General features: G+C 52.2%; 1 protein-coding gene across 1 annotated transcript; it reads right to left on the bottom strand.

Moving 5' to 3' along the window:
- Positions 1 to 9,027: 9,027 nt before the first annotated feature.
- On the bottom strand, positions 9,028 to 21,163 carry LOC133360659 (actin-binding protein WASF2-like). The gene is made up of 5 exons (XM_061579452.1): positions 21,038 to 21,163; positions 13,405 to 13,544; positions 11,532 to 11,687; positions 10,297 to 10,895; positions 9,028 to 9,200 (listed from the first exon to the last, which is right to left on the bottom strand). The coding sequence occupies exons 1-5, from the start codon at positions 21,161 to 21,163 to the stop codon at positions 9,040 to 9,042; spliced, it is 1,182 nt and encodes a 393-aa protein (XP_061435436.1). The 3' UTR covers positions 9,028 to 9,039.
- Between the last annotated feature and the right edge of the window lie 1,086 nt (positions 21,164 to 22,249).

Below are 22,249 nucleotides of genomic sequence, written 5' to 3'. Positions count from 1 at the left end.
GGTACGGGTACAGCCGTGAGTCACTGGTGAGTCACCGTTTGTCACTCATTTCGGGTAGGGTACGGGTAGGGTACGGGTAGAGAACGGCTACCCGTACCCAGCCGGGTACGGGTAGCCGTTTGCGACCCTGGTGCGGCCGGGTACGGGTAGGCCATGAGTCACTGGTGAGTCACCGTTTGTCACTCATTTCGGGTAGGGTACGGGTACGGGTAGGGTAGGGTACGGGTAGAGAACGGCTACCCGTACCCAGCCGGGTACGGGTAGCCGTTTGCGACCCTGGTGCGGCCGGGTACGGGTACGGGTAGGCCGTGAGTCACTGGTGAGTCACCGTTTGTCACTCATTTCGGGTAGGGTACGGGTAGGGTACGGGTAGGGTACGGGTACCCGTACCCAGCCGGGTACGGGTACCCGTTTGCGACCCTGGTTCGGCCGGGTACGGGTACGGGTAGGCCGTGAGTCACTGGTGAGTCACCGTTTGTCACTCATTTCGGGTAGGGTACGGGTAGGGAACGGGTACCCGTACCCAGCCGTACCCGTACCCAGCTGGGTACGGGTACCCGTTTGCGACCCTGGTGCGGCCAGGTACGGGTACGGGTAAGGAATCAAAACCCGTTTGCGACCTCTGCCGTGTGTCCGTGCGTCCGTGCGCGTTGGTTACCCGGCGGCTCACAGCTCACGCCCTGGGTCTGCTCTGCTCCGCTGCTTGATGTACGAATACCAACCACTCAGCCCTGTGCCCACGTCCGTTAGTCAACCACTCAGCCCTGTGCCCACGTCCGTTAGTCAACCACTCAGCCCTGTGCCCACGTCCGTTAGTCAACCACTCAGCCCTGTGCCCACGTCCGTTAGTCAACCACTCAGCCCTGTGCCCACGTCCGTTAGTCAACCACTCAGCCCTGTGCCCACGTCCGTTAGTCAACCACTCAGCCCTGTGCCCACGTCCGTTAGTCAACCACTCAGCCCTGTGCCCACGTCCGTTAGTCAACCACTCAGCCCTGTGCCCACGTCCGTTAGTCAACCACTCAGCCCTGTGCCCACGTCCGTTAGTCAACCACTCAGCCCTGTGCCCACGTCCGTTAGTCAACCACTAGTCAACCACTCAGCCCTGTGCCCACGTCCGTTAGTCAACCACTCAGCCCTGTGCCCACGTCCGTTAGTCAACCACTCAGCCCTGTGCCCACGTCCGTTAGTCAACCACTCAGCCCTGTGCCCACGTCCGTTAGTCAACCACTCAGCCCTGTGCCCACGTCCGTTAGTCAACCACTCAGCCCTGTGCCCACGTCCGTTAGTCAACCACTCAGCCCTGTGCCCACGTCCGTTAGTCAACCACTCAGCCCTGTGCCCACGTCCGTTAGTCAACCACTCAGCCCTGTGCCCACGTCCGTTAGTCAACCACTCAGCCCTGTGCCCACGTCCGTTAGTCAACCACTCAGCCCTGTGCCCACGTCCGTTAGTCAACCACTCAGCCCTGTGCCCACGTCCGTTAGTCAACCACTCAGCCCTGTGCCCACGTCCGTTAGTCAACCACTCAGCCCTGTGCCCCACGTCTCTGTTAGTCAACCACTCAGCCCTGTGCCCACGTCCGTTAGTCAACCACTCAGCCCTGTGCCCACGTCCGTTAGTCAACCACTCAGCCCTGTGCCCACGTCCGTTAGTCAACCACTCAGCCCTGTGCCCACGTCCGTTAGTCAACCACTCAGCCCTGTGCCCACGTCCGTTAGTCAACCACTCAGCCCTGTGCCCACGTCCGTTAGTCAACCACTCAGCGGGCATCTGGAAGCAAGTGGATCTACTTCAAAACGGTCGTAATGCGATGTCACGAAGCCGCATTGCGATTAAATCTCGTGTCTTGAAGCTTTCGTCACCGCGGGAATTCATACTCTTAGGGTTTTTTTCTGGCTAGAGTCACGGAGGTAACATGAAATAGTAATTAAATTAAAATAAATGAAAATAACTCGATTAAATCACGACGTTTCGGAGGCAACGCAAGTCTCCGTCTTCAGGTGGGACCGTCACAGCTAAATTTACTGTATCAAGTGAAGAAAAATCCAAGAGACAAGATCTTATATACTGGTTCAGGGTAGGTGGGAGGAGCTTAGCATGTAGATAAGCTCCTCCCCCTTATTATCATCTAGATAAGCTCCTCCCCTTATGTTAATTTAGATAAGCTCCTCCCCCTTATGCTAATTTAGATACGCTCCTCCCATTTATGTTAATTTAGATAAGCTCCTCCCCTTATTACCATCTAGATAAGTTCCTCCCCTTATTATCATCTAGATAAGCTCCTCCCCCTTATTACCATATAGCTAAGCTCCTCCCCCTTATTATCATCTAGATAAGCTCCTCCCCTTATCACCATCTAGATAAGCTCCTCCCCCTTATTATCATCTAGATAAGCTCCTCCCCCTAATCATATAGCTAAGCTCCTCCCCTTATTATCTAGATAAGCTCCTCCCCCTTATTACCATCTAGATAAGCTCCTCCCCTTATTATCATCTAGATAAGCTCCTCCCCCTTATGATAATTTAAATAAGCCCCTCCCCTTATGATAATTTAGATAAGCTCCTCCCCCTTATGATAATTTAGATAAGCTCCTCCCCTTTATTACCATATAGACATGCTCCTCCCCCTTATTACCATTTAGATAAGCCCCTCCCCTTATGATAATCTAGATAAGCTCCTCCCCCTTATGATAATTTAAATAAGCCCCTCCCCCCTCCCCCTCACCAGTATATATATAAGATCTTGTCTCTTAGATTTCTCTTCACTTGATACAGTAAATCTGGCTGTGACGGTCCCACCTGAAGACGGAGACTTGCGTTGCCTCCGAAACGTCGTGATTTAATCGAGTTATTTTCATTTATTATTTCATTTAATTACTATTTTACTTTTTCACCCACGTGACTTTACCGAAACAACCTACAAGTACGAATCCTTGCAGTCACGAAAGCTTCAAATCTAGAAGGAATTCATCTTCTTTGAGTCTTTCGGTAACGACGTGGCTTTACCGAACGGCCCAAAGAATACCGTATTGCCATGTCGCGTTTAAAACCGGGAAGGACGGCGGGGGTGAGTGGGGGGGTTAGTTAGCACGCGATCGTCAACACCACGAGCCATGACCTACCCACTGATGGACGGCATCACCACCACCGCCATCGCGACACAACGATGCACCCAGCAGCACAGAACCCATCTCCACCGCTCCATCCCATCCCCCACAACCCACCATGACGCACAGAGCACCCACGACACTCGCCAAATGCATAGCTTTTTAAATCCTTTATATTAAGTTCGCTTGCTTGCTTAGGACCGTGCAAATCTTTCGGTCGTTTTTTAACCCACTTCCCGTGACCCAATCGAGCTGACATTTTGCACACAGACTCGTTGTGCGTGACAATTAATGTTCGTGAAATTTTTTTTCCAAAATTTGACACTATTTAGGACAAAAATATTATATTTAATTACCAATTGCTTAATGGTGGCATGCAATCATCTGACCCATAGGTGGCAGCCATCTCAAGCCAGAGGACGAGAGGACTCTAGCCGCCACGCATATAAAGGATTTATAGTGAAAAACTTTGTTTTTACGGGTTATACTTGTTAACCGCCACGAGCTGATCAACCCCGCTGTTGGATTCTTATTTTGTAATATATAATATATATACCACGGAAGATTCTTTAAACGATTATTGCTTACGATTTTTAGTTTTTTTTTGACCAAGGTAGAGGCGATGTATTATTGGAGACACTCCCAAAAAAAAAAAAATGTTTCACAACAAAAAAAATTTCATAAGAAAAAGTTTCACAACAAAAAATGTTTCGCAAAAAAAATGTTTCACAACAAAAAAAAGTTTCACAAAAAAATGTTTCACGAAAAAATGTTTCACAAAAAAAATGTTTCACAATAAAAAATGTTTCACAGAAAAAAAAAGTTTCACAGAAAAAAAAAATGTTTCACAAAAAAATGTTTCACAGAAAAAACATGTTTCACAAAAAAAAATGTTTCACAAAAAAAATGTTTCACAAAAAAAATGTTTCACAGAAAAAACATGTTTCACAAAAAAAAATGTTTCACAAAAAAAATGTTTCACAAAAAAAAAGTTTCACAGAAAAAAAATGTTTCACAAAAAAAGTTTCACAAAAAAAAAATGTTTCACAAAAAAATGTTTAACAAAAAAAAATGTTTCACAACAAAAAAAGTTTCACAACAAAAAATGTTTCGCAAAAAAAAAAACGCGGAAGTTTGTGCCGTCGATCGGTTTCTCGCAGGAGCGGCGGCTTCGATAGCCGGCGGGGGAAATAAAATCACCCGGTCAGCGGTTTGGCGCGGATCAATGCGCACGTCGCGATGTTTGGATACTGAGACGGGGCGGTCGGCGGTAAGGACGAGACGGAACGAGACGGGCGATGTGAACACAGCGGACAATTCGAACAGGGCAGACGACACACGACGAGATCAACAATATGGACGAGAGAGATAGATCATACAAACGAGATAATACAAACGAGAGAATACAAACCAACAGAGAATACAAACGAGACAGATAATACAAACGAGATAATACAAATGAGACAGAATACAAACCACACAGATAATACAAACGAATAATACAAACGAGATCATACAAACGAGACAGAGAATACAAACGAGATAATACAAACGAATAATACAAACGAGAGAATACAAACGAGACAGATCATACAAACGAGACAGAATACAAACGAGACAGACAATACCAAGCAGCACAAACGAGGCAGTACAAATGCAACATCAATGCAACTCAACAAAGCCACAAAACGCCAACGCGTCGTTTTCGCAACGCCCATTGGATGTGGAGCGACCAAAGCGTTCTGGGAACGCTTTTTTCTCACGACACGGAAACTAATATGGTTTGCAACGCGATCGATCAATCGAGTGATCGGTCGAACGAGCCATCGGTCGAGCGAGCGAGAGAGCGATCAGTCGAGCGATCGGTCGGTCGAGCGAGCGATCGGTCGAGCGAGCGATCGATCAATCGAGCGATCGGTCGAGCGATCGGTCGAGCGAGCGATCGGTCGAGCGAACGAGTGGTCGAGCGAGCGATTGAGCGAGCAGGGCTACGTCGCGCGAGCAGCGATCGGCTGTCGCACGGCTGCGTCGTCGTCATCATCGCCGCACAAGGAACTGGGATGCTGCTGGATGCTTCTCGATGTTGCCTACGCGCCCCAGCCTCCGTTGGGGCCTGCTTACGCATCACCTGGCGTGCTATCTCGGACTGTGATTAACCCCGCCCCCACCCAACACAACACATTGATATACCATTTATAATTCGATTTAAAGCTTTCGTGACTGCAGGGATTCATCTTCTTGGTTCTTTCGGTAAAGTCATCACGTAGAAGGGAAATAAAAAAAACAATAAAATAAAAAAAACTTATTAAAATAATAAAAATAAAACAATAAAATAATAAAAATAAAACATATTAAAATAATAAAAATAAAACATAATAAAATAATAAAAATTAAACAAAAAAATAAAACAATAAAATCTATCTCACGACGTTTCGGCCACAACGCAAGCAGCCGTCCTCAGGTGAAGACCAGATCTGTCGGGGAGACATTCAGACGCTGTCTCCCCGACAGACCTGATCTTCACCTGAGGACGGCTGCTTGCGTTGTGGCCGAAACGTCGTGAGAATTATTTTATTATGTTTTATTTTTACCATTTTATTACTTCCCTTCTACGTGGTGACTTTACCAAAAGAACCAAGAAGATGTAGATCTGAAGTTTTCGTGACTGCAGGGATTCATACTCTTTGGTTTTTCGGTAAAGTCACGTAGAAGGGAAGTAATAAAATAATAAAAATAAAACATAATAAAATAATTCTCACGACGTTTCGGCCACAACACAGACGCTGTCGCCTCGACAGACCTGGTCTTCACCTGAGGACGGCTGCTTGCGTTGTGTCCGAAACGTCGTGAGAATTATTTTATCGTGTTTTATTTTTATTATGTTATTACTTCCCTTCTACGTGGTGACTTTACCGAAAGAACCAAGAAGATACCGTTTATAATCAGCACGCGGTGTTGTTTTTTCCCCTCGCCGGGAACGCAGACGCGACCATCGTTGAAGGCGAAGAAGCCTGGACATCGTCATCGACGCGGAGGGAAAACGGGAAGGGGGTGTGTGTCTGTCAGCGTGTGTTTTGGTAGAGCGGTGGTCAGAGGTCGCAAACGGGTTTTGATTCCTTACCCGGACCCGGCCGCACCAGGGTCGCAAACGGGTACCCGTACCCGGCCGTACCCGGCTGGGTACGGGTATCAGGTACCCGATTGCGACCTCTGGGATGAAGCCATGTTGCAGGCGCGGGTGGGTTGATTCTAGGAACTTGAATTGTGAGAAGAGACAAGACGTTGGGAAATGAGTGACAAACGGTGACTCACCAGTGACCCACGGCCTACCCGTACCCGGCCGCACCAGGGTCGCAAACGGCTACCCGTACCCGGCCGGGTACGGGTAGCCGGGTATCGGGTAGGGTACGGGTATCGGGTACCCGGTTGTGACCTCTGGCTGTGGTGCGGCGGTTATCGCTACGAACCCGACCACCCGGGTTCGATTCCCGCTCACGGCCAACACCATCGAACGGCGATTATCTGAACCGGTCCTGGGCCTCCCCTAGGTCGACTCGGCCTCGAATGAGTCACCTGGTGCGGTGGCTAAAAACATCGCCACTGGGGAGACAAAGGCGGCCGGGCGTGGTGCTGGCCACCCACCCCCTCGTGTGCCGTGCCGGCCTTCATAGGTGCTCGCTAACAGCACTTGCCCCTACAGTCTGTTAAGGCTACACGGGGGATCTCTGTCTTTGCTTTGGGGCGACAGGGCTATTCCAAGGGAAGATCGCCCATATACCGCAGACATTGCAATAAGACACTGGCGTTGCTACTAGGAGGCACAAATGGCTTATGATTATCCGTCACTACATCTGGTTATAGGGCGCCGAACGAAGGAGTATAATTTTAAATCGAGTATCAAAGCAATTTTTTTTTTCTAGAGGAAATACATCGTTTACGCGTATATATGTTGAACTTTCCATTAAACATGCGAGGATTAGAAACAGATAATACAATTAAATCGGTAACTGAGTTTAAAAAAAAACTAAAATTTCTCCACCCCACAAAAAGCTTTGCGGTTGAACAGCACGACGGCCAATCAAACACTTGCATTACGTCACGTGGAAACCTCCCCAGGGCCAATCAAACGCTTGCATTACGTCACGCGAAACCATCCCCAGGGCCAATCAAACGCTTGCATTACGTCACGTGGAAACCTCCCCAGGGCCAATCAAACGCTTGCATTACGTCACGCGAAACCATCCCCAGGACCAATCAAACGCTTGCATTACGTCACGCGAAACCATCCCCAGTGCCAATCAAACGCTTGCATTACGTCACGCGAAACCATCCCCAGGGCCAATCAAACGCTTGCATTACGTCACGCGAAACCATCCCCAGGACCAATCAAACGCTTGCATTACGTCACGCGAAACCATCCCCAGGACCAATCAAACGCTTGCATTACATCACGCGGAACCATCCCCAGGACCAATCAAACGCTTGCATTACGTCACGCGGAACCATCCCCAGGGCCAATCAAACGCTTGCATTACGTCACGCGAAACCTTCCCCAGGGCCAATCAAACGCTTGCATTACGTCACGTGGAAACCTTCCCCAGGGCCAATCAAACGCTTGCATTACGTCACGCGGAAACCTTCCCCAGGGCCAATCAAACGCTTGCATAACGTCACGCGAAACCTCCCCAGGGCCAATCAAACGCTTGCATTACGTCACGCGAAACATCCCCAGGGCCAATCAAATGCTTGCATTACGTCACGCGAAACCTTCCCCAGGGCCAATCAAACGCTTGCATTACGTCACACGGAAACCTTCCCCAGGGCCAATCAAACGCTTGCATTACGTCACGCGAAACCTCCCCAGGGCCAATCAAACGCTTGCATTACGTCACGCGAAACCTCCCCAGGGCCAATCAAACGGAGTGACCGTTTGGGTCGACCAAGCGTGCAATTAGTTTAGAAGAGTCATGTGACCCCGTGTACATCTCCCCACCCCCACCCACCCCCCGTGTCTCTCTCCCCGTATCTCTCCACCCGTGTCCCTCTCCCCGTGTCTCTCTCTCCGTGTCTCTCTCTCCGTGTCTCTATCCCCGTGTCTCTCTCTCCCCGTGTCTTTCTCTCCGTGTCCCTCTCACCCCGTGTCTCTCTCTCTCCCCGTGTCTCTCTCCCCGTATCTCTCCACCCGTGTCCCTCTCCCCGTGTCTCTCTCTCCGTGTCTCTCTCTCCGTGTCTCTATCCCCGTGTCTCTCTCTCCCCGTGTCTTTCTCTCCGTGTCCCTCTCACCCCGTGTCTCTCTCTCTCCCCGTGTCTCTCTCCCCGTGTCTCTCCCCGAACTCTCTCCCCGTGTCTCTCCGGTCTCTCTACCCACGTCTCTCTACCCGCGTCTCTCCCCGAACTCTCTCCCCGTGTCTCTGTCACCGTGTCGCTCTCCGTGTCTCTCCCCATGTCCCTCTCCCCGTGTCTCCCTCCCCGTGTCTCTCTCCCCGTGTCCCTCTCCCCGTGTCTCTCTCCCCGCGTCCCTCCACCCGCGTCTCTCCACCCGTGTCTCCCTCCCCGTGTCTCTCTCCCCGTGTCTCTCTCCGTGTCCCTCTCCCCGTGTCTCTCTCCCCGTGTCTCTCTCTCAGTGTCCCTCTCCCCGTGTCCCTCTACCCGTGTCTCTCTACCCCGTATCTCTCCCCGTGTCTCTCTCTCCGTGTCTCTCCCCGTGTCTCTCCCCGAACTCTCTCCCCGTGTCTCTCTCCCCGTGTCCCTCTAACCACGTGTCTCTCACCCCACACGTGTCTCTCACCCCACACGTGTCTCACCCCACACGTGTCTCACCCCACACGTGTCTCACCCCACACGTGTCTCACCCCACACGTGTCTCACCCCACACGTGTCTCACCCCACACGTGTCTCACCCCACACGTGCCCCCCTCTCTCCGCTCGTCTCAGTCGGACCAGTCTCCGTCGCCGAACTCCGACGTGTCCGAGTCCGAGTCGCTGTACTCGACAGCGACGCGCCGCGACAGGATGGCGGCGACGTCGTTCCCCGCGGCCTGCCGCTTGGCGTCCTGGTCCGCTTTGTCCTGACCCTTCTTCAGCTGGATGCCTGGGGGGGTGGGGGGGTGGGGGGGGTGGGGGGGGCAGCAGGGCAGGGCAGGCGTGAGCGAGCGAGGGGGCAGCGGACAGGGGGACACGCGCAGTCGTTCTAGGAGATGTTAACTACCTCGCAGGAGGTCGTGGGTTCAATCCCAACCCTGACGATGCCTGCTGCTGTAGATTTGGAGTTTGCATCTCTCTCTCTCATCATCATCACAGTGGCTAGGAGATGTTGACTACCTCGCCTGGTGTGCAGGAGGTCGTGGGTTCGATCCCGACCCTGACGATGCCTGCTGCTTTAGATTTGGAGTTTGCGTCTCTCTCATCATCATCATCATCATCAGGGTGGCTAGGAGATGTTAACTACCTCGCCTGGTACGCAGGAGGTCGTGGGTTCGATCCCGACCCTGACGATGCCTGCTGCTGTAGATTTGGAAACTGTGTGTGTGTGGACTAATCTCCATCTGCTCCATCTCACTCCCTCCTACAGCAGGTGGAGGTGGGTGGGTGGTGGTGCTGGTGGGTGGGTGGGTGGTGGTGGGTGGGTGGTGGCGGTGGTAGTGGGTGGGTGGTGGTGGTGGGTGGCGGTAGCGATAGTGGTGGGTGTAGTGGGTGGGTGGGTGGTAGTGGTGGGAGTGGTGGTAGTGGTAGTGGGTAGTGGGTGTAGTGGGTAGTGGTGGTAGTGGGTAGTGGGTGTAGTGGTAGTGGGTAGTGGTGGTAGTGGTAGTGGGTAGTGGGTGTAGTGGTAGTGGGTAGTGGTGGTAGTGGGTAGTGGTAGTGGGTAGTGGGTGTAGTGGTAGTGGGTAGTGGTGGTAGTGCTGGTGGGTAGTGGTAGTGGGTAGTGGCAGTAGTGGTAGTGGGTAGTGGGTGTAGTGGTAGTGGGTAGTGGTAGTGGGTAGTGGCAGTAGTGGTAGTGGGTAGTGGTGGTAGTGGGTGGTGGCGGTAGTGGTAGTGGGTGGCGGTAGCGGTAGTAGTAGTGGGTAGTGGTGGTAGTGGGTGGTAGCGGTAGTGGGTAGTGGCAGTAGTGGTAGTGGGTAGTGGTGGTAGTGGGTGGTAGCGGTAGTGGTAGTGGGTGGCGGTAGCGGTAGTAGTAGTGGCGGCGTTACCGCGTCTGATGGCGTCCAGCAGGTCGCTGCGTGCACTGCCCTCCTCGCTTGCCGCTCCCTCCACCGCAACCCCCGTGCCGCACGTCACCGGCGGCAACGGCGGAGCGGCCGGAGGCGCCGCCGCCGCCGCCATGCGGCTGCCGTAGCCCCCGTCCATGGCCGTCATCATCGGCGGCGGCGGCGGTGGCGGCGGCGGTGGCGGTGCGGCACCACCGCCGCCAAAACCACCAAAACCACCGTAGCCGCCACCACCACCCACCGGGAGAGGCGGAGGCAGCGGTGGCGGCGGTGGCGGTGGCGCCGGCGGCAACAGCAGCGAGTGGCCCCCGCCGACGGGGCCTCCGGCGGGGGCGCCGAAGACCCCCCCCGATGGCGGCGTGGACCCCGCGGCGACGACACCCGCCGGGTGTCCGAAGGGTCCGGGGGGTGGGGGCGGGGGAGGGGGCGGGGGCGGGGGAGGGGGGGTCGCCTGGGCCCCTCCCCCTCCCGCTCCGCCGCCGGGAGAGCTCCAGGACATGGGCGGAGGGGGCGGAGGGACGGAGGGTGGGAAGGGGGAGGAGGTTGGAGGGTGCAGAGGGCTGGGGTGGGAGTCTGCCGTGCTGTGGGGGAGGGAGGGAGGTGGGGAGGAGACGGGTGTGAGGTCAACGGAGACGTCGGCTGGTGGTTGACAGCAGCAGCAGCAACAGCAGCGGCAGCAACAACAGCAGCAGCAGCAACAGCAGCGGCAGCAACAACAGCAGCAGCAGCAACAGCAGCGGCAGCAACAGCAGCAACAAAAGCTGTTTAGGCATGCGGTGGCTGGGCATGCGGGCTAAACGACCCAGCCAACGCAACCTTGCCTACCGGAGAAGTTCACCAATGGGACTTTGTCCAGATCTTTAAAGGATTTGTGAGCTCCTCACACAATCCAGCCTGCAGGTTAAACCCAGGATGGATTGTAGGCAGGCCAGCCTAAATGTTTCCAACCGGCGAAGATGATACAGACACACACACACAGACACACACACACAGACAGACACAAAAGACAAAGATTCCCCGTATAGCCTGAACAGACTGTAGAGGCAAGTGCTGTTAGCGAGCACCTATGAAGGCCGGAACGGCACACGAGGGGGTGGGTGGCCAGCACCACGCCCGACCGCCTTTGTCTCCCTAGTGGCGATGTTTACACACCGCACCAGGTACTCATTTAAGGCTGAGTGTACACACAGACACACACAGACACACACACACGTTACCTATAATCGGCTGGGGGTGGAGGCGGCAGGTCCCCGTTGAAGGCCTGGCCGTGCCCATACCCGGGCGAGCTGTAAGCCGATTGGCCGTCCAGGGGCGGAGGGGGCGGTGCCATGGATGGAGGTACGGGAGAAGTCGTTGGCTCACTGGTCCCAGAGCTGTTCACACACACACAGTGTACACAATACTACTACATACACAGTGTATACACACACACAGTGTATACACACACAGTGTACACACAGAGTGCACACACACAGTGTACACAATACTACTACACACAGTGTATACACACACACAGTGTACACACAGACAGAGTGCACACACAGTGTACACAATACTACTACACACACAGTGTACACACACACACAGTGTACACAAACACACACACAGTGTACACAATACTACTACTACACACACAGTGTACACACACACAGTGCACACACACACAGTGTACACACAGTGTACACACACACAGTGTACACAATACTACTACACACAGTGTATACACACACACAGTGTATACACACACACACAATGCACACACATACACAGTGTACACACACAGTGTACAAACACACACAGTGTACACAATACTACTACACACACACAATGTACACACACACACAATGTACACAGTGTACACACACACAATGTACACACAGTGTACACACACACACACAATGTACACACAGTGTACACACACAGTGCTTACAATAAAACTACACAGTATACACACACACAGTGCTTACAATACTACTACACACAGTGTACACACACACACAGTGTACACACACACAGTGCTTACAACACTACTACACACAGTGTACACACACACACACACAGTGTACACACACACACAGTGCTTACAACACTACTACACACAGTGTACACACACACAGTGTACACACACACACACAGTGTACACACACACACACAGTGTACACACACACACAGTGTACACACACACACACAGTGCACACACACAGTGCTTACAACACTACTACACACAGTGTACACACACACAGTGTACACACACACAGTGTACACACACACACAGTGTACACACACACACAGTGTACACACACACACAGTGTGCACACACACACACAGTGTACACACACACACACAGTGTACACACACACAGTGTACACACACACACAGTGCTTACAACACTACTACACACAGCGTACACACACAGTGTACACACACAGTGTACACACACACACAGTGTACACACACACACAGTGTACACACACACACAGTGTACACACACACACAGTGTGCACACACACACACAGTGTGCACACACACACACAGTGTGCACACACACACACAGTGTGCACACACACACACAGTGTACACACACACACACAGTGTACACACACACACACAGTGTACACACACACAGTGTACACACACACACAGTGCTTACAACACTACTACACAGTGTACACACACATGGGGCTTACAACATTCTCTCTCACCCCCCCCACTCTCTCACCACCCCCCCACTCTCTCACCCCCCCACTCCCCCCCCCACTCTCTCATACTCCCCCCCACTCTCTCACCACCCCCCCACTCTCTCTCACCACCCCCCACTCTCTCACACTCTCTCACCACCCCCCCACTCTCTCACACTCCCCCCCACTCTCTCACCACCCCCCCACTCTCTCACACTCTCTCACCACCCCCCCACTCTCTCACACTCCCCCCCCCTCACTCCCCCCCCACTCTCTCACATACCCCCCCCCACTCCCCCCACTCTCACACTCCCGCCACACTCCCCCCCCCCCCACTCTCAGTCCCCCCCCCACTCTCTCACCCCCCCACTCCCCCCCCCACTCTCTCATACTCCCCCCCCCCCCCACAGACCCCTGCTGCTGCAGCAGCAGCAGTTTGCTGTCCGCTATGAACTCCTTTCCCATTTTGAGGCGCTCCCAGTCCTGGCGGCGGTTTTTGGCCTTGCGCACATTACGAATGTCTCGGTTGCCCCCCACTTTCGCACGGTCTTTCTGCAATTGGGGAGGGGGGGGGGCAAGGGGTAGGGTAGGGTGGGGGTGGGGGGGCCCCCCATTGTGTAGTAGTAGTAGTTGTTGTTTGGGGGGGGCGGGGGGCAGCCAAGCGGGGGAGTAGCGGTTGTTGGTTAGCGTCGTTCCGTTAAGGCGGTCGCGTGAGATGTGGGGGGGGGGGGGGGTGGGTGCGGAGAGGTCAGAGGTTAGAGGTCACACGGCAGGGGTTAAGAGGTTTGGAGTTCAGAGTTCGCGGGGTTCAGCATTTTGAAAAACGGTCTCAGCGTTGTTTTTTGTTGTTGTTAGTCGAGGTTTCAGCGTTTAAAGGTTCAGAGATAAAAGCCCAAGGCGGAGGGTTCGTGGGGATCGAAGCCGACGCGATGAGGTAGGTAGGGAGGAGGGTTAAGATCAGGCGAAGGTTTTTGCGATGGACCCACCACACACGAGCGTGCAAAGCGAGCGGCCAGCGATAAAGCGGTAGGGGCACGATGATGAGGAGGAGGAGGGGGAGAGACAGAGAGACGACAGAGTGACAGACACCGCCACCAGCACCCACCTCATTAGAACCACACACCACCAGAATCAATCGAACGAACACCACCACCAACGCAAACCAGGACCGCACGTCGGCAAATCCGCTTGGGGCGTGGACCGCCACCCCCAACCGTTATGAGGATGGCACTTTTAAATCGTCGCGGTTGATTAACTCATTCGGTTAGAACTGCTTGGTGCGTTTAGATTGTTGTGGTTGGCTGCGTACACGTAGAAGGGAAAGAATAAAATAGTAAAAATATTAAACAATAAAATTTCTCACGACGTTTCGACTGCAACACAAGCAGCAATCGTCATCATCAGGTGCGAAAACCACGGCGAGAAATTTTCTTCGAATTTTCATCATCAGGTGCGAAAACCACGGCGAGAAATTTTCTTCGAATTTTCATCATCAGGTGCGAAAACCACGGCGAGAAATTTTCTTCGAATTTTCATCATCAGGTGCGAAAACCACGGCGAGAAATTTTCTTCGAATTTTCATCATCAGGTGCGAAACCACGGCAGAGAAATTTTCTTCGAATTTTCATCATCAGGTGTGAAAACCACGGCGAGAAATTTTCTTCGAATTTTCATCATCAGGTGCGAAAACCACGGCAAGAAATTTTCTTCGAATTTTCATCATCAGGTGCGAAAACCACGGCAAGAAATTTTCTTCGAATTTTCATCATCAGGTGCGAAAACCACGGCAAGAAATTTTCTTCGAATTTTCATCATCAGGTGCGAAAACCACGGCAAGAAATTTTCTTCGAATTTTCATCATCAGGTGTGAAAATCACGGCAAGAAATTTTCTTCGAATTTTCATCATCAGGTGTGAAAACCACGGCAAGAAATTTTCTTCGAATTTTCATCATCAGGTGTGAAAACCACGGCAAGAAATTTTCTTCGAATTTTCATCATCAGGTGTGAAAACCACGGCAAGAAATTTTCTTCGAATTTTCATCATCAGGTGCGAAAACCACGGCAAGAAAATTTCTTCGAATTTTCATCATCAGGTGCGAAAACCACGGCGAGAAATTTTCTTCGAATTTTCATCATCAGGTGCGAAAACCACGGCAAGAAATTTTCTTCGAATTTTCATCATCAGGTGTGAAAACCACGGCAAGAAATTTTCTTCGAATTTTCATCATCAGGTGCGAAAACCACTGGCAAGAAATTTTCTTCGAATTTTCATCATCAGGTGCGAAAACCACGGGCAAGAAATTTTCTTCGAATTTTCATCATCAGGTGTGAAAATCACGGCAAGAAATTTTCTTCGAATTTTCATCATCAGGGTGTGAAAACCACGGCAAGAAATTTTCTTCGAATTTTCATCATCAGGTGCTGAAAATCACGGCAAGAAATTTTCTTCGAATTTTCATCATCAGGTGTGAAAATCACGGCAAGAAATTTTCTTCGAATTTTCATCATCAGGTGCTGAAAACCACGGCAAGAAATTTTCTTCGAATTTTCATCATCAGGTGCTGAAAACCACGGCAAGAAATTTTCTTCGAATTTTCATCATCAGGTGTGAAAATCACGGCAAGAAATTTTCTTCGAATTTTCATCATCAGGTGCTGAAAACCGCGGCAAGAAATTTTCTTCGAATTTTCATCATCAGGTGCTGAAAACCACGGCAAGAAATTTTCTTCGAATTTTCATCATCAGGTGTGAAAATCACGGCAAGAAATTTTCTTCGAATTTTCATCATCAGGTGTGAAAATCACGGCAAGAAATTTTCTTCGAATTTTCATCATCAGGTGTGAAAACCACGGCAAGAAATTTTCTTCGAATTTTCATCATCAGGTGTGAAAACCACGGCAAGAAATTTTCTTCGAATTTTCATCACCAGGTGTGAAAACCACGGCAAGAAATTTTCTTCGAATTTTCATCATCAGGTGCGAAAATCACGGCAAGAAATTTTCTTCGAATTTTCATCATCAGGTGTGAAAACCGCGGCAAGAAATTTTCTTCGAATTTTCATCATCAGGTGTGAAAATCACGGCAAGAAATTTTCTTCGAATTTTCATCATCAGGTGTGAAAACCGCGGCAAGAAATTTTCTTCGAATTTTCATCATCAGGTGTGAAAACCACGGCAAGAAATTTTCTTCGAATTTTCATCATCAGGTGTGAAAACCACGGCAAGAAATTTTCTTCGAATTTTCATCATCAGGTGTGAAAACCACGGCAAGAAATTTTCTTCGAATTTTCATCATCAGGTGTGAAAACCGCGGCAAGAAATTTTCTTCAAATTTTCATCATCAGGTGTGAAAATCACGGCGAGAAATTTTCTTCAAATTTTCTTGCTGTGGTTTTCACACCTGAGGACGGCTGCTTGCGTTGTGGCCGAAACGTCGTGAGAATTATTTTATTATGTTTTATATTTATAATTTTATTATTTCCCTTCTACGTGACTTTACGCGATCTAACGGTTCTGTTTGGCGAAAGTCTGCAACGCCTTCTTGGTTCTATCGGTAAAGTCACCACGTAGAAGGGAAGTAATAAAATAATGAAAATAAAACATAATAAAATAATTCTCACGACGTTTCGGCCACAACGCAAGCAGCCGTCCTCAGGTGAAGACCAGGTCTGTCGGGGAGACAGAGTCTCATTCAGACCCATTCAGACGCTGTCTTCCCGACAGACCTGTTCTCCACCTGAGGACGGCTGCTTGCGTTGTGGCCGAAACGTCGTGAGAATTATTTTATTATTTTCATTATTTTATTACTTCTCTTCTACGTGGTGACTTTACCAAAAGAACCAAGAAGATGAATCCCTGCAGTCACGAAAGCTTTACATCGAAATTTAGCCTGCTACGTGTTCAACTCAACAAACAAGCAGTTCCAAGCAAGGCGAGTTTTCAACCGAGATTTAAAAGTTCGTCGCATCCCAGAGGCCGCCCAAGACGCTGTCACGGCGCGGGCGAGGCCTGGTTCACGCAACAACCGGATTGGTGCCACGGCCAGAAATCAAGGAACGAATTCGCCAGGGTTGGTCAGACAGACAGACAGAGAGACAGAGAGAGAGGTTAGGATTCAGCACCAGCACCACCACCAGCACCACCACCAGCACCACCACCAGCAGCAGCACCTGTACACAGGCCTGTGGAGAAGGGGGATGGGGGGTATATAGATGATGCCGCGGGGGTGCAAGACATCGGTCGGTAGGAGCGCCAGGATGTCTGTGGGCAAGGATCTACGTTGAACATCTTTAGAGGCGCTGGTGTAGCCAACCCTGGTAACCGGAGATGCCGTGAGGAGGGGTGGGTGGGGGGTGGTCACAAGAGGTGAAGAACTGCCCCAGAGTTTGACTGCGTGTCGCCACGAGATGGGGGGGGGGGGGGGCACGTTGAGCCTCTACGGAAACCCACGTTGGATTTTGTACGCACATGCACGGGTTTCTCAACGCGAGTATGTGTGTCTAACCGAATCTTTGAATCTTATTCTACTGGTCTCTGTATGAGTCTATGGGTCTCTGTGTGAGTCTATGGGTCTCTGTGTGAGTCTATGGGTCTCTGCGTGAGTCTATGGGTCTCTGCGTGAGTCTATGGGTCTCTGCGTGAGTCTGTGGGTCTCTGCGTGAGTCTATGGGTCTCCGTGCGAGTCTATGGGTCTCTGTGTGAGTCTATGGGTCTCTGTGCGAGTCTGTGTATCTCCGCTAGTTTATGGGTCTCTGCGTGAGTCTATGGGTCTCTGCGTGAGTCTATGGGTCTCTGCGTGAGTCTGTGGGTCTCTGCCTGAGTCTATGGGTCTCTGTGTGAGTCTACGGGTCTCTGCGTGAGTCTGTGGGTCTCTGCGTGAGTCTATGGGTCTCTGTGTGAGTCTTTGGGTCTGTGCGAGTCTATGGGTCTCTGCGTGAGTCTATGGGTCTCTGCGTGAGTCTATGGGTCTCCGTGCGAGTCTATGGGTCTCCATGCGAGTCTATGGGTCTCTGCGTGAGTCTATGGGTCTCCGTGCGAGTCTATGGGTCTCTGTGCGAGTCTGTGTATCTCCGCTAGTTTATGGGTCTCTGCGTGAGTCTATGGGTCTCTGTCTGAGTCTATGGGTCTCTGCGTGAGTCTATGGGTCTCTGTGTGAGTCTATGGGTCTCTGCATGAGTCTATGGGTCTCTGCATGAGTCTATGGGTCTCTGCATGAGTCTATGGGTCTCTGCGTGAGTCTATGGGTCTCTGCGTGAGTCTATGGGTCTCTGCGTGAGTCTATGGGTCTCTGCGTGAGTCTATGGGTCTCCGCGCGAGTCTATGGGTCTCTGCGTGAGTCTATGGGTCTCTGTGTGAGTCTATGGGTCTCTGCGTGAGTCTATGGGTCTCTGTGTGAGTCTATGGGTCTCTGCGTGAGTCTATGGGTCTCCGTGCGAGTCTATGGGTCTCTGTGTGAGTCTATGGGTCTCTGTGTGAGTCTATGGGTCTCTGTGTGAGTCTATGGGTCTCTGCGCGAGTCTATGGGTCTCTGTGTGAGTCTATGGGTCTCTGCGTGAGTCTATGGGTCTCTGCGTGAGTCTATGGGTCTCCGTGCGAGTCTATGGGTCTCCGTGCGAGTCTATGGGTCTCCGCGCGAGTCTATGGGTCTCCGTGCGAGTCTATGGGTCTCTGTGTGAGTCTATGGGTCTCTGTGCGAGTCTATGGGTCTCTGTGCGAGTCTGTGTATCTCCGCCAGTTTATGGGTCTCTGCGTGAGTCTATGGGTCTCTGTGTGAGTCTATGGGTCTCTGCGTGAGTCTATGGGTCTCTGCGTGAGTCTATGGGTCTCTGCATGAGTCTATGGGTCTCTGTGTGAGTCTATGGGTCTCTGCGTGAGTCTATGGGTCTCTGCATGAGTCTATGGGTCTCTGCGCGAGTCTATGGGTTTCTATGCGAGTCTACGAGTCTCTGCCTAGATCAACTTCCTCTCTCTATTCTACACGTTGCACACGTACGCAAGGCACACGTACGCAAGGCACACGCCAGAGAACACAAACGGGCCTACCATCTAACACACGCACACGCGTTGTTACGCCACACACACGCACGCACATTCACACCCTCTCTCTCTGCCCCCCCACGCCCCCCCCCCATCGCCCCCCCCACGCAGCTATGGGCAGTGACCTAGTCTCGGACGTGTGCGAGCCCGATCTGCGGAAATGGCTGGCTCCACCTCTCCCCCACGAGGGGGCCAGGGGGGGGAGCCCCCCCCCCCCGCCGGCGCCCCCCCCCTCCACGGCAAACTCCTTCCCCTTGGCCAGGAGCTCCCACTCTTTGCGGCGGTCGCGGGGGGCCCGAACCGCCGAAACCACGCTGCGCTCCTCAGGACGCTTCTACAGTGACGGGTAAGGTGGGGGGGGGGGGTGGTGGTGTGTAGCGCACACACGTTAATGGTGGTGGTAGTGGTGTTAGTGGTGTAGTGGTGGTGGTGGTGGTGTGGTGGTAGTGGTGGTGGTGTTAGTGGTGGTGTGGTGGTAGTAGTGGTGGTGGTAGTGGTGGTAGTGTTAGTGGTGTAGTGGTGGTAGTGGTGGTGGTGTTAGTGGTGGTGGTGTGGTGGTGGTGTTAGTGGTGGTGGTGTGGTGGTGGTGGTGTTAGTGGTGTGGTGTGGTGGTGTGAGTGGTGGTGTTAGTGGTGGTGTTAGTGGTGTGGTGGTAGTGGTTGTGCTGGTGGTGTTAGTGGTGTGTAGCACACGCACGTTAGTGGAGTGGTGGTGGTGGTGTTAGTGGTGGTGTAAGTGGTGTGGTGGTAGTGGCGTTAGTGGTGTGATGGTGGTGTTAGTGGTGGTAGTGGTGGTGGTGCTAGTGGTGTTAGTAGTGGTGGTAGTGGTGGTGGTGTAGTGGTGATGCTGGTGGTGTTAGTGGTGATGTTAGTGGTGGTGGTGCTAGTGGTGTTAGTGGTGTGATGGTGGTGTTAGTGGTGTGGTGGTAGTGGTGGTGGTGTTAGTGGTGTGGTGGTAGTGGAGTAGTGGTGGTGTTAGTGGTGATGCTAGTCATGGTGATGTTGGTGACGGTAATGGCAGTGGTGGTGATATCAGTGATGGTGATATCAGCGGTGCTGGTGGCGATGGCGATGATAATGGTGCTCAGGAGGATACGCTGAAGACTTTCAAGTTTGCCAATGACGCGTGCATGGAGCACTTCTAAAGACAAATGAGTTTTCAATTTAGCTCCAACATCAGAAGGAAGAGAGCTGTCCCAGACAGCGCGTCTGAAAGGGCGGTGACCGCCACAGACGATGGTCATCCAGAAGCCGCCGCCGCTGCTGATGCTGCTGCTGATGCTGCTGCTGATGCTGCTGCTAGGATGACTGGACCGGGGGGGCTTGCGTCACGGTGATTTGTGCGCCGTGACAAGATCAACGAGGTGTCGTGATTCATCTCGTGGCGAGCGCTCTGTGTGTGTGGTGGTGATGGTGCTGATGTTGGTGATGGTGGTGATGGTGGTGATGGTGGCGATGTTGGTGATGGTGGTGATGGTGGTGATGGTGCTGATGGTGGTGATGGTGCTGATGGTGGTGATGTTGATGATGTTGGTGATGTTGATGATGTTGGTGATGTTGGTGATGTTGGTGCTGATGGTGGTGATGTTGGTGCTGATGGTGGTGATGGTGGTGATGTTGGTGATAATGTTGATGTTGGTGATGGTGGTGATGGTATTGATGGTGCTGATGTTGATGATGTTGGTGATGATGTTGGTGATGATGTTGGTGATGATGTTGGTGATGTTGATGGTGATGGTGCTGATGGTGATGATGTTGGTGATAATGTTGATGTTGGTGATGTTGGTGATGGTGTTGATGGTGCTGATGGTGTTGATGGTGCTGATGTTGATGATGATGTTGGTGATGTTGATGGTGCTGATGATGTTGGTGATGTTGATGATGGTGTTGATGGTGTTGATGGTGCTGATGTTGATGATGTTGGTGATGGTGTTGGTGATGTTGATGGTGATGGTGCTGATGGTGGTGATGTTGGTGATGTTGGCGATGGTGGTGATGGTGCTGATGGACCTTCTGCCGTCTCTTCTCCTTGCGTTTGTCCTCCGTGTCCTGCAGCATCTTCTCCTTCCAGAGGTCGAAGAAGTAGGAGGGGTCCGTGTAGAACTTCAACCCGTCCTTGCCATCGTCACTACACATCGCCACCATCACCACCACCATCATCGTCATTACCACCCATCACCACACATCACCACCACCATCACCACCATCACCACCACCATCACTACCATCAGCACCATCACCGTCGTCGTCAACATCGTCACCATCACCAACATCATCACCGTCACCACCATCACCACCATCACCACCACCATCGTCGTCGTCGTCGTCGTCAACATCGTTAACATCGTCACCATCACCAACATCACCAACATCACAAACATCACCACCGTCACCACCGTCACCACTATCATCGTCACCACCATCACCACTACCATCATCGTCGTCGTCAACATCGTTAACATCGTCACCATCACCAACATCACAAACATCACCATCGTCACCATCATCATCTCCATCACCACCATCATCGTAACCACCATCATCATCACCACCATCACCAACAACAACATTATCACTACCAATACAAAGCTGCCCCGTATAGCCTCAAGAGGCTGTGGGGACAAGTGCTGTTAGCGAGGGGCACCCATGAAGGCTGGAACGGCACACGAGGGCATGGGATGAACTGTGCCACGCCCGGCCGCCTTTGTCTCACTCGGGGAGATGTTTACACTCCACACCCAGGCACTCACTTGTGGCTGAGTCGACCTAGGGGAGGCCAAGGACCGGTGAGTGTCTGAGTGAGTGGCTGGGTGAGCGGCTGGGTGAGTGGCTGGGTGATTGGCTGGGTGAGTGGCTGGGTGAGTGGCTGGGTGAGTGGCTGGGTGAGCGGCTGGGTGAGCGGCTGGGTGAGCGGCTGGGTGAGCGGCTGGGTGAGCGGCTGGGTGAGCGGTTGGGTGAGTGGCCGGGTGGTGGCCGGGGTGAGATGGCCGGGATGAGTGACAGTGGTGAGTGACCGGGTGAAAGGCGACCGGTGAGGCGGGGCCGGGTGAGGTGGCTGGGTGAGTGGCTGGGTGAGTGCTGGGTGAGTGGCTGGTGAGATTGGCTGGGTGAGTGGTTGGGTGAGTGGCTGGGTGATGGCCGGGTGAGTGGCCGGTGAGTGCCGGTAGTGGACCGGGTGAGTGACCGGGTGAGTGACCGGGTGAGTGACCGGGTGAGTGACCG

The sequence above is a fragment of the Lethenteron reissneri genome, chromosome 69 (genome assembly GCF_015708825.2).
Source record: "Lethenteron reissneri isolate LAM-NWPU_2019-01 chromosome 69, ASM1570882v1, whole genome shotgun sequence".
NCBI classification, from domain to species: domain Eukaryota; kingdom Metazoa; phylum Chordata; class Hyperoartia; order Petromyzontiformes; family Petromyzontidae; genus Lethenteron; species Lethenteron reissneri.
Note: the sequence above shows the minus strand (reverse complement) of the source record. Positions and strands in the feature narration are given on the sequence as shown.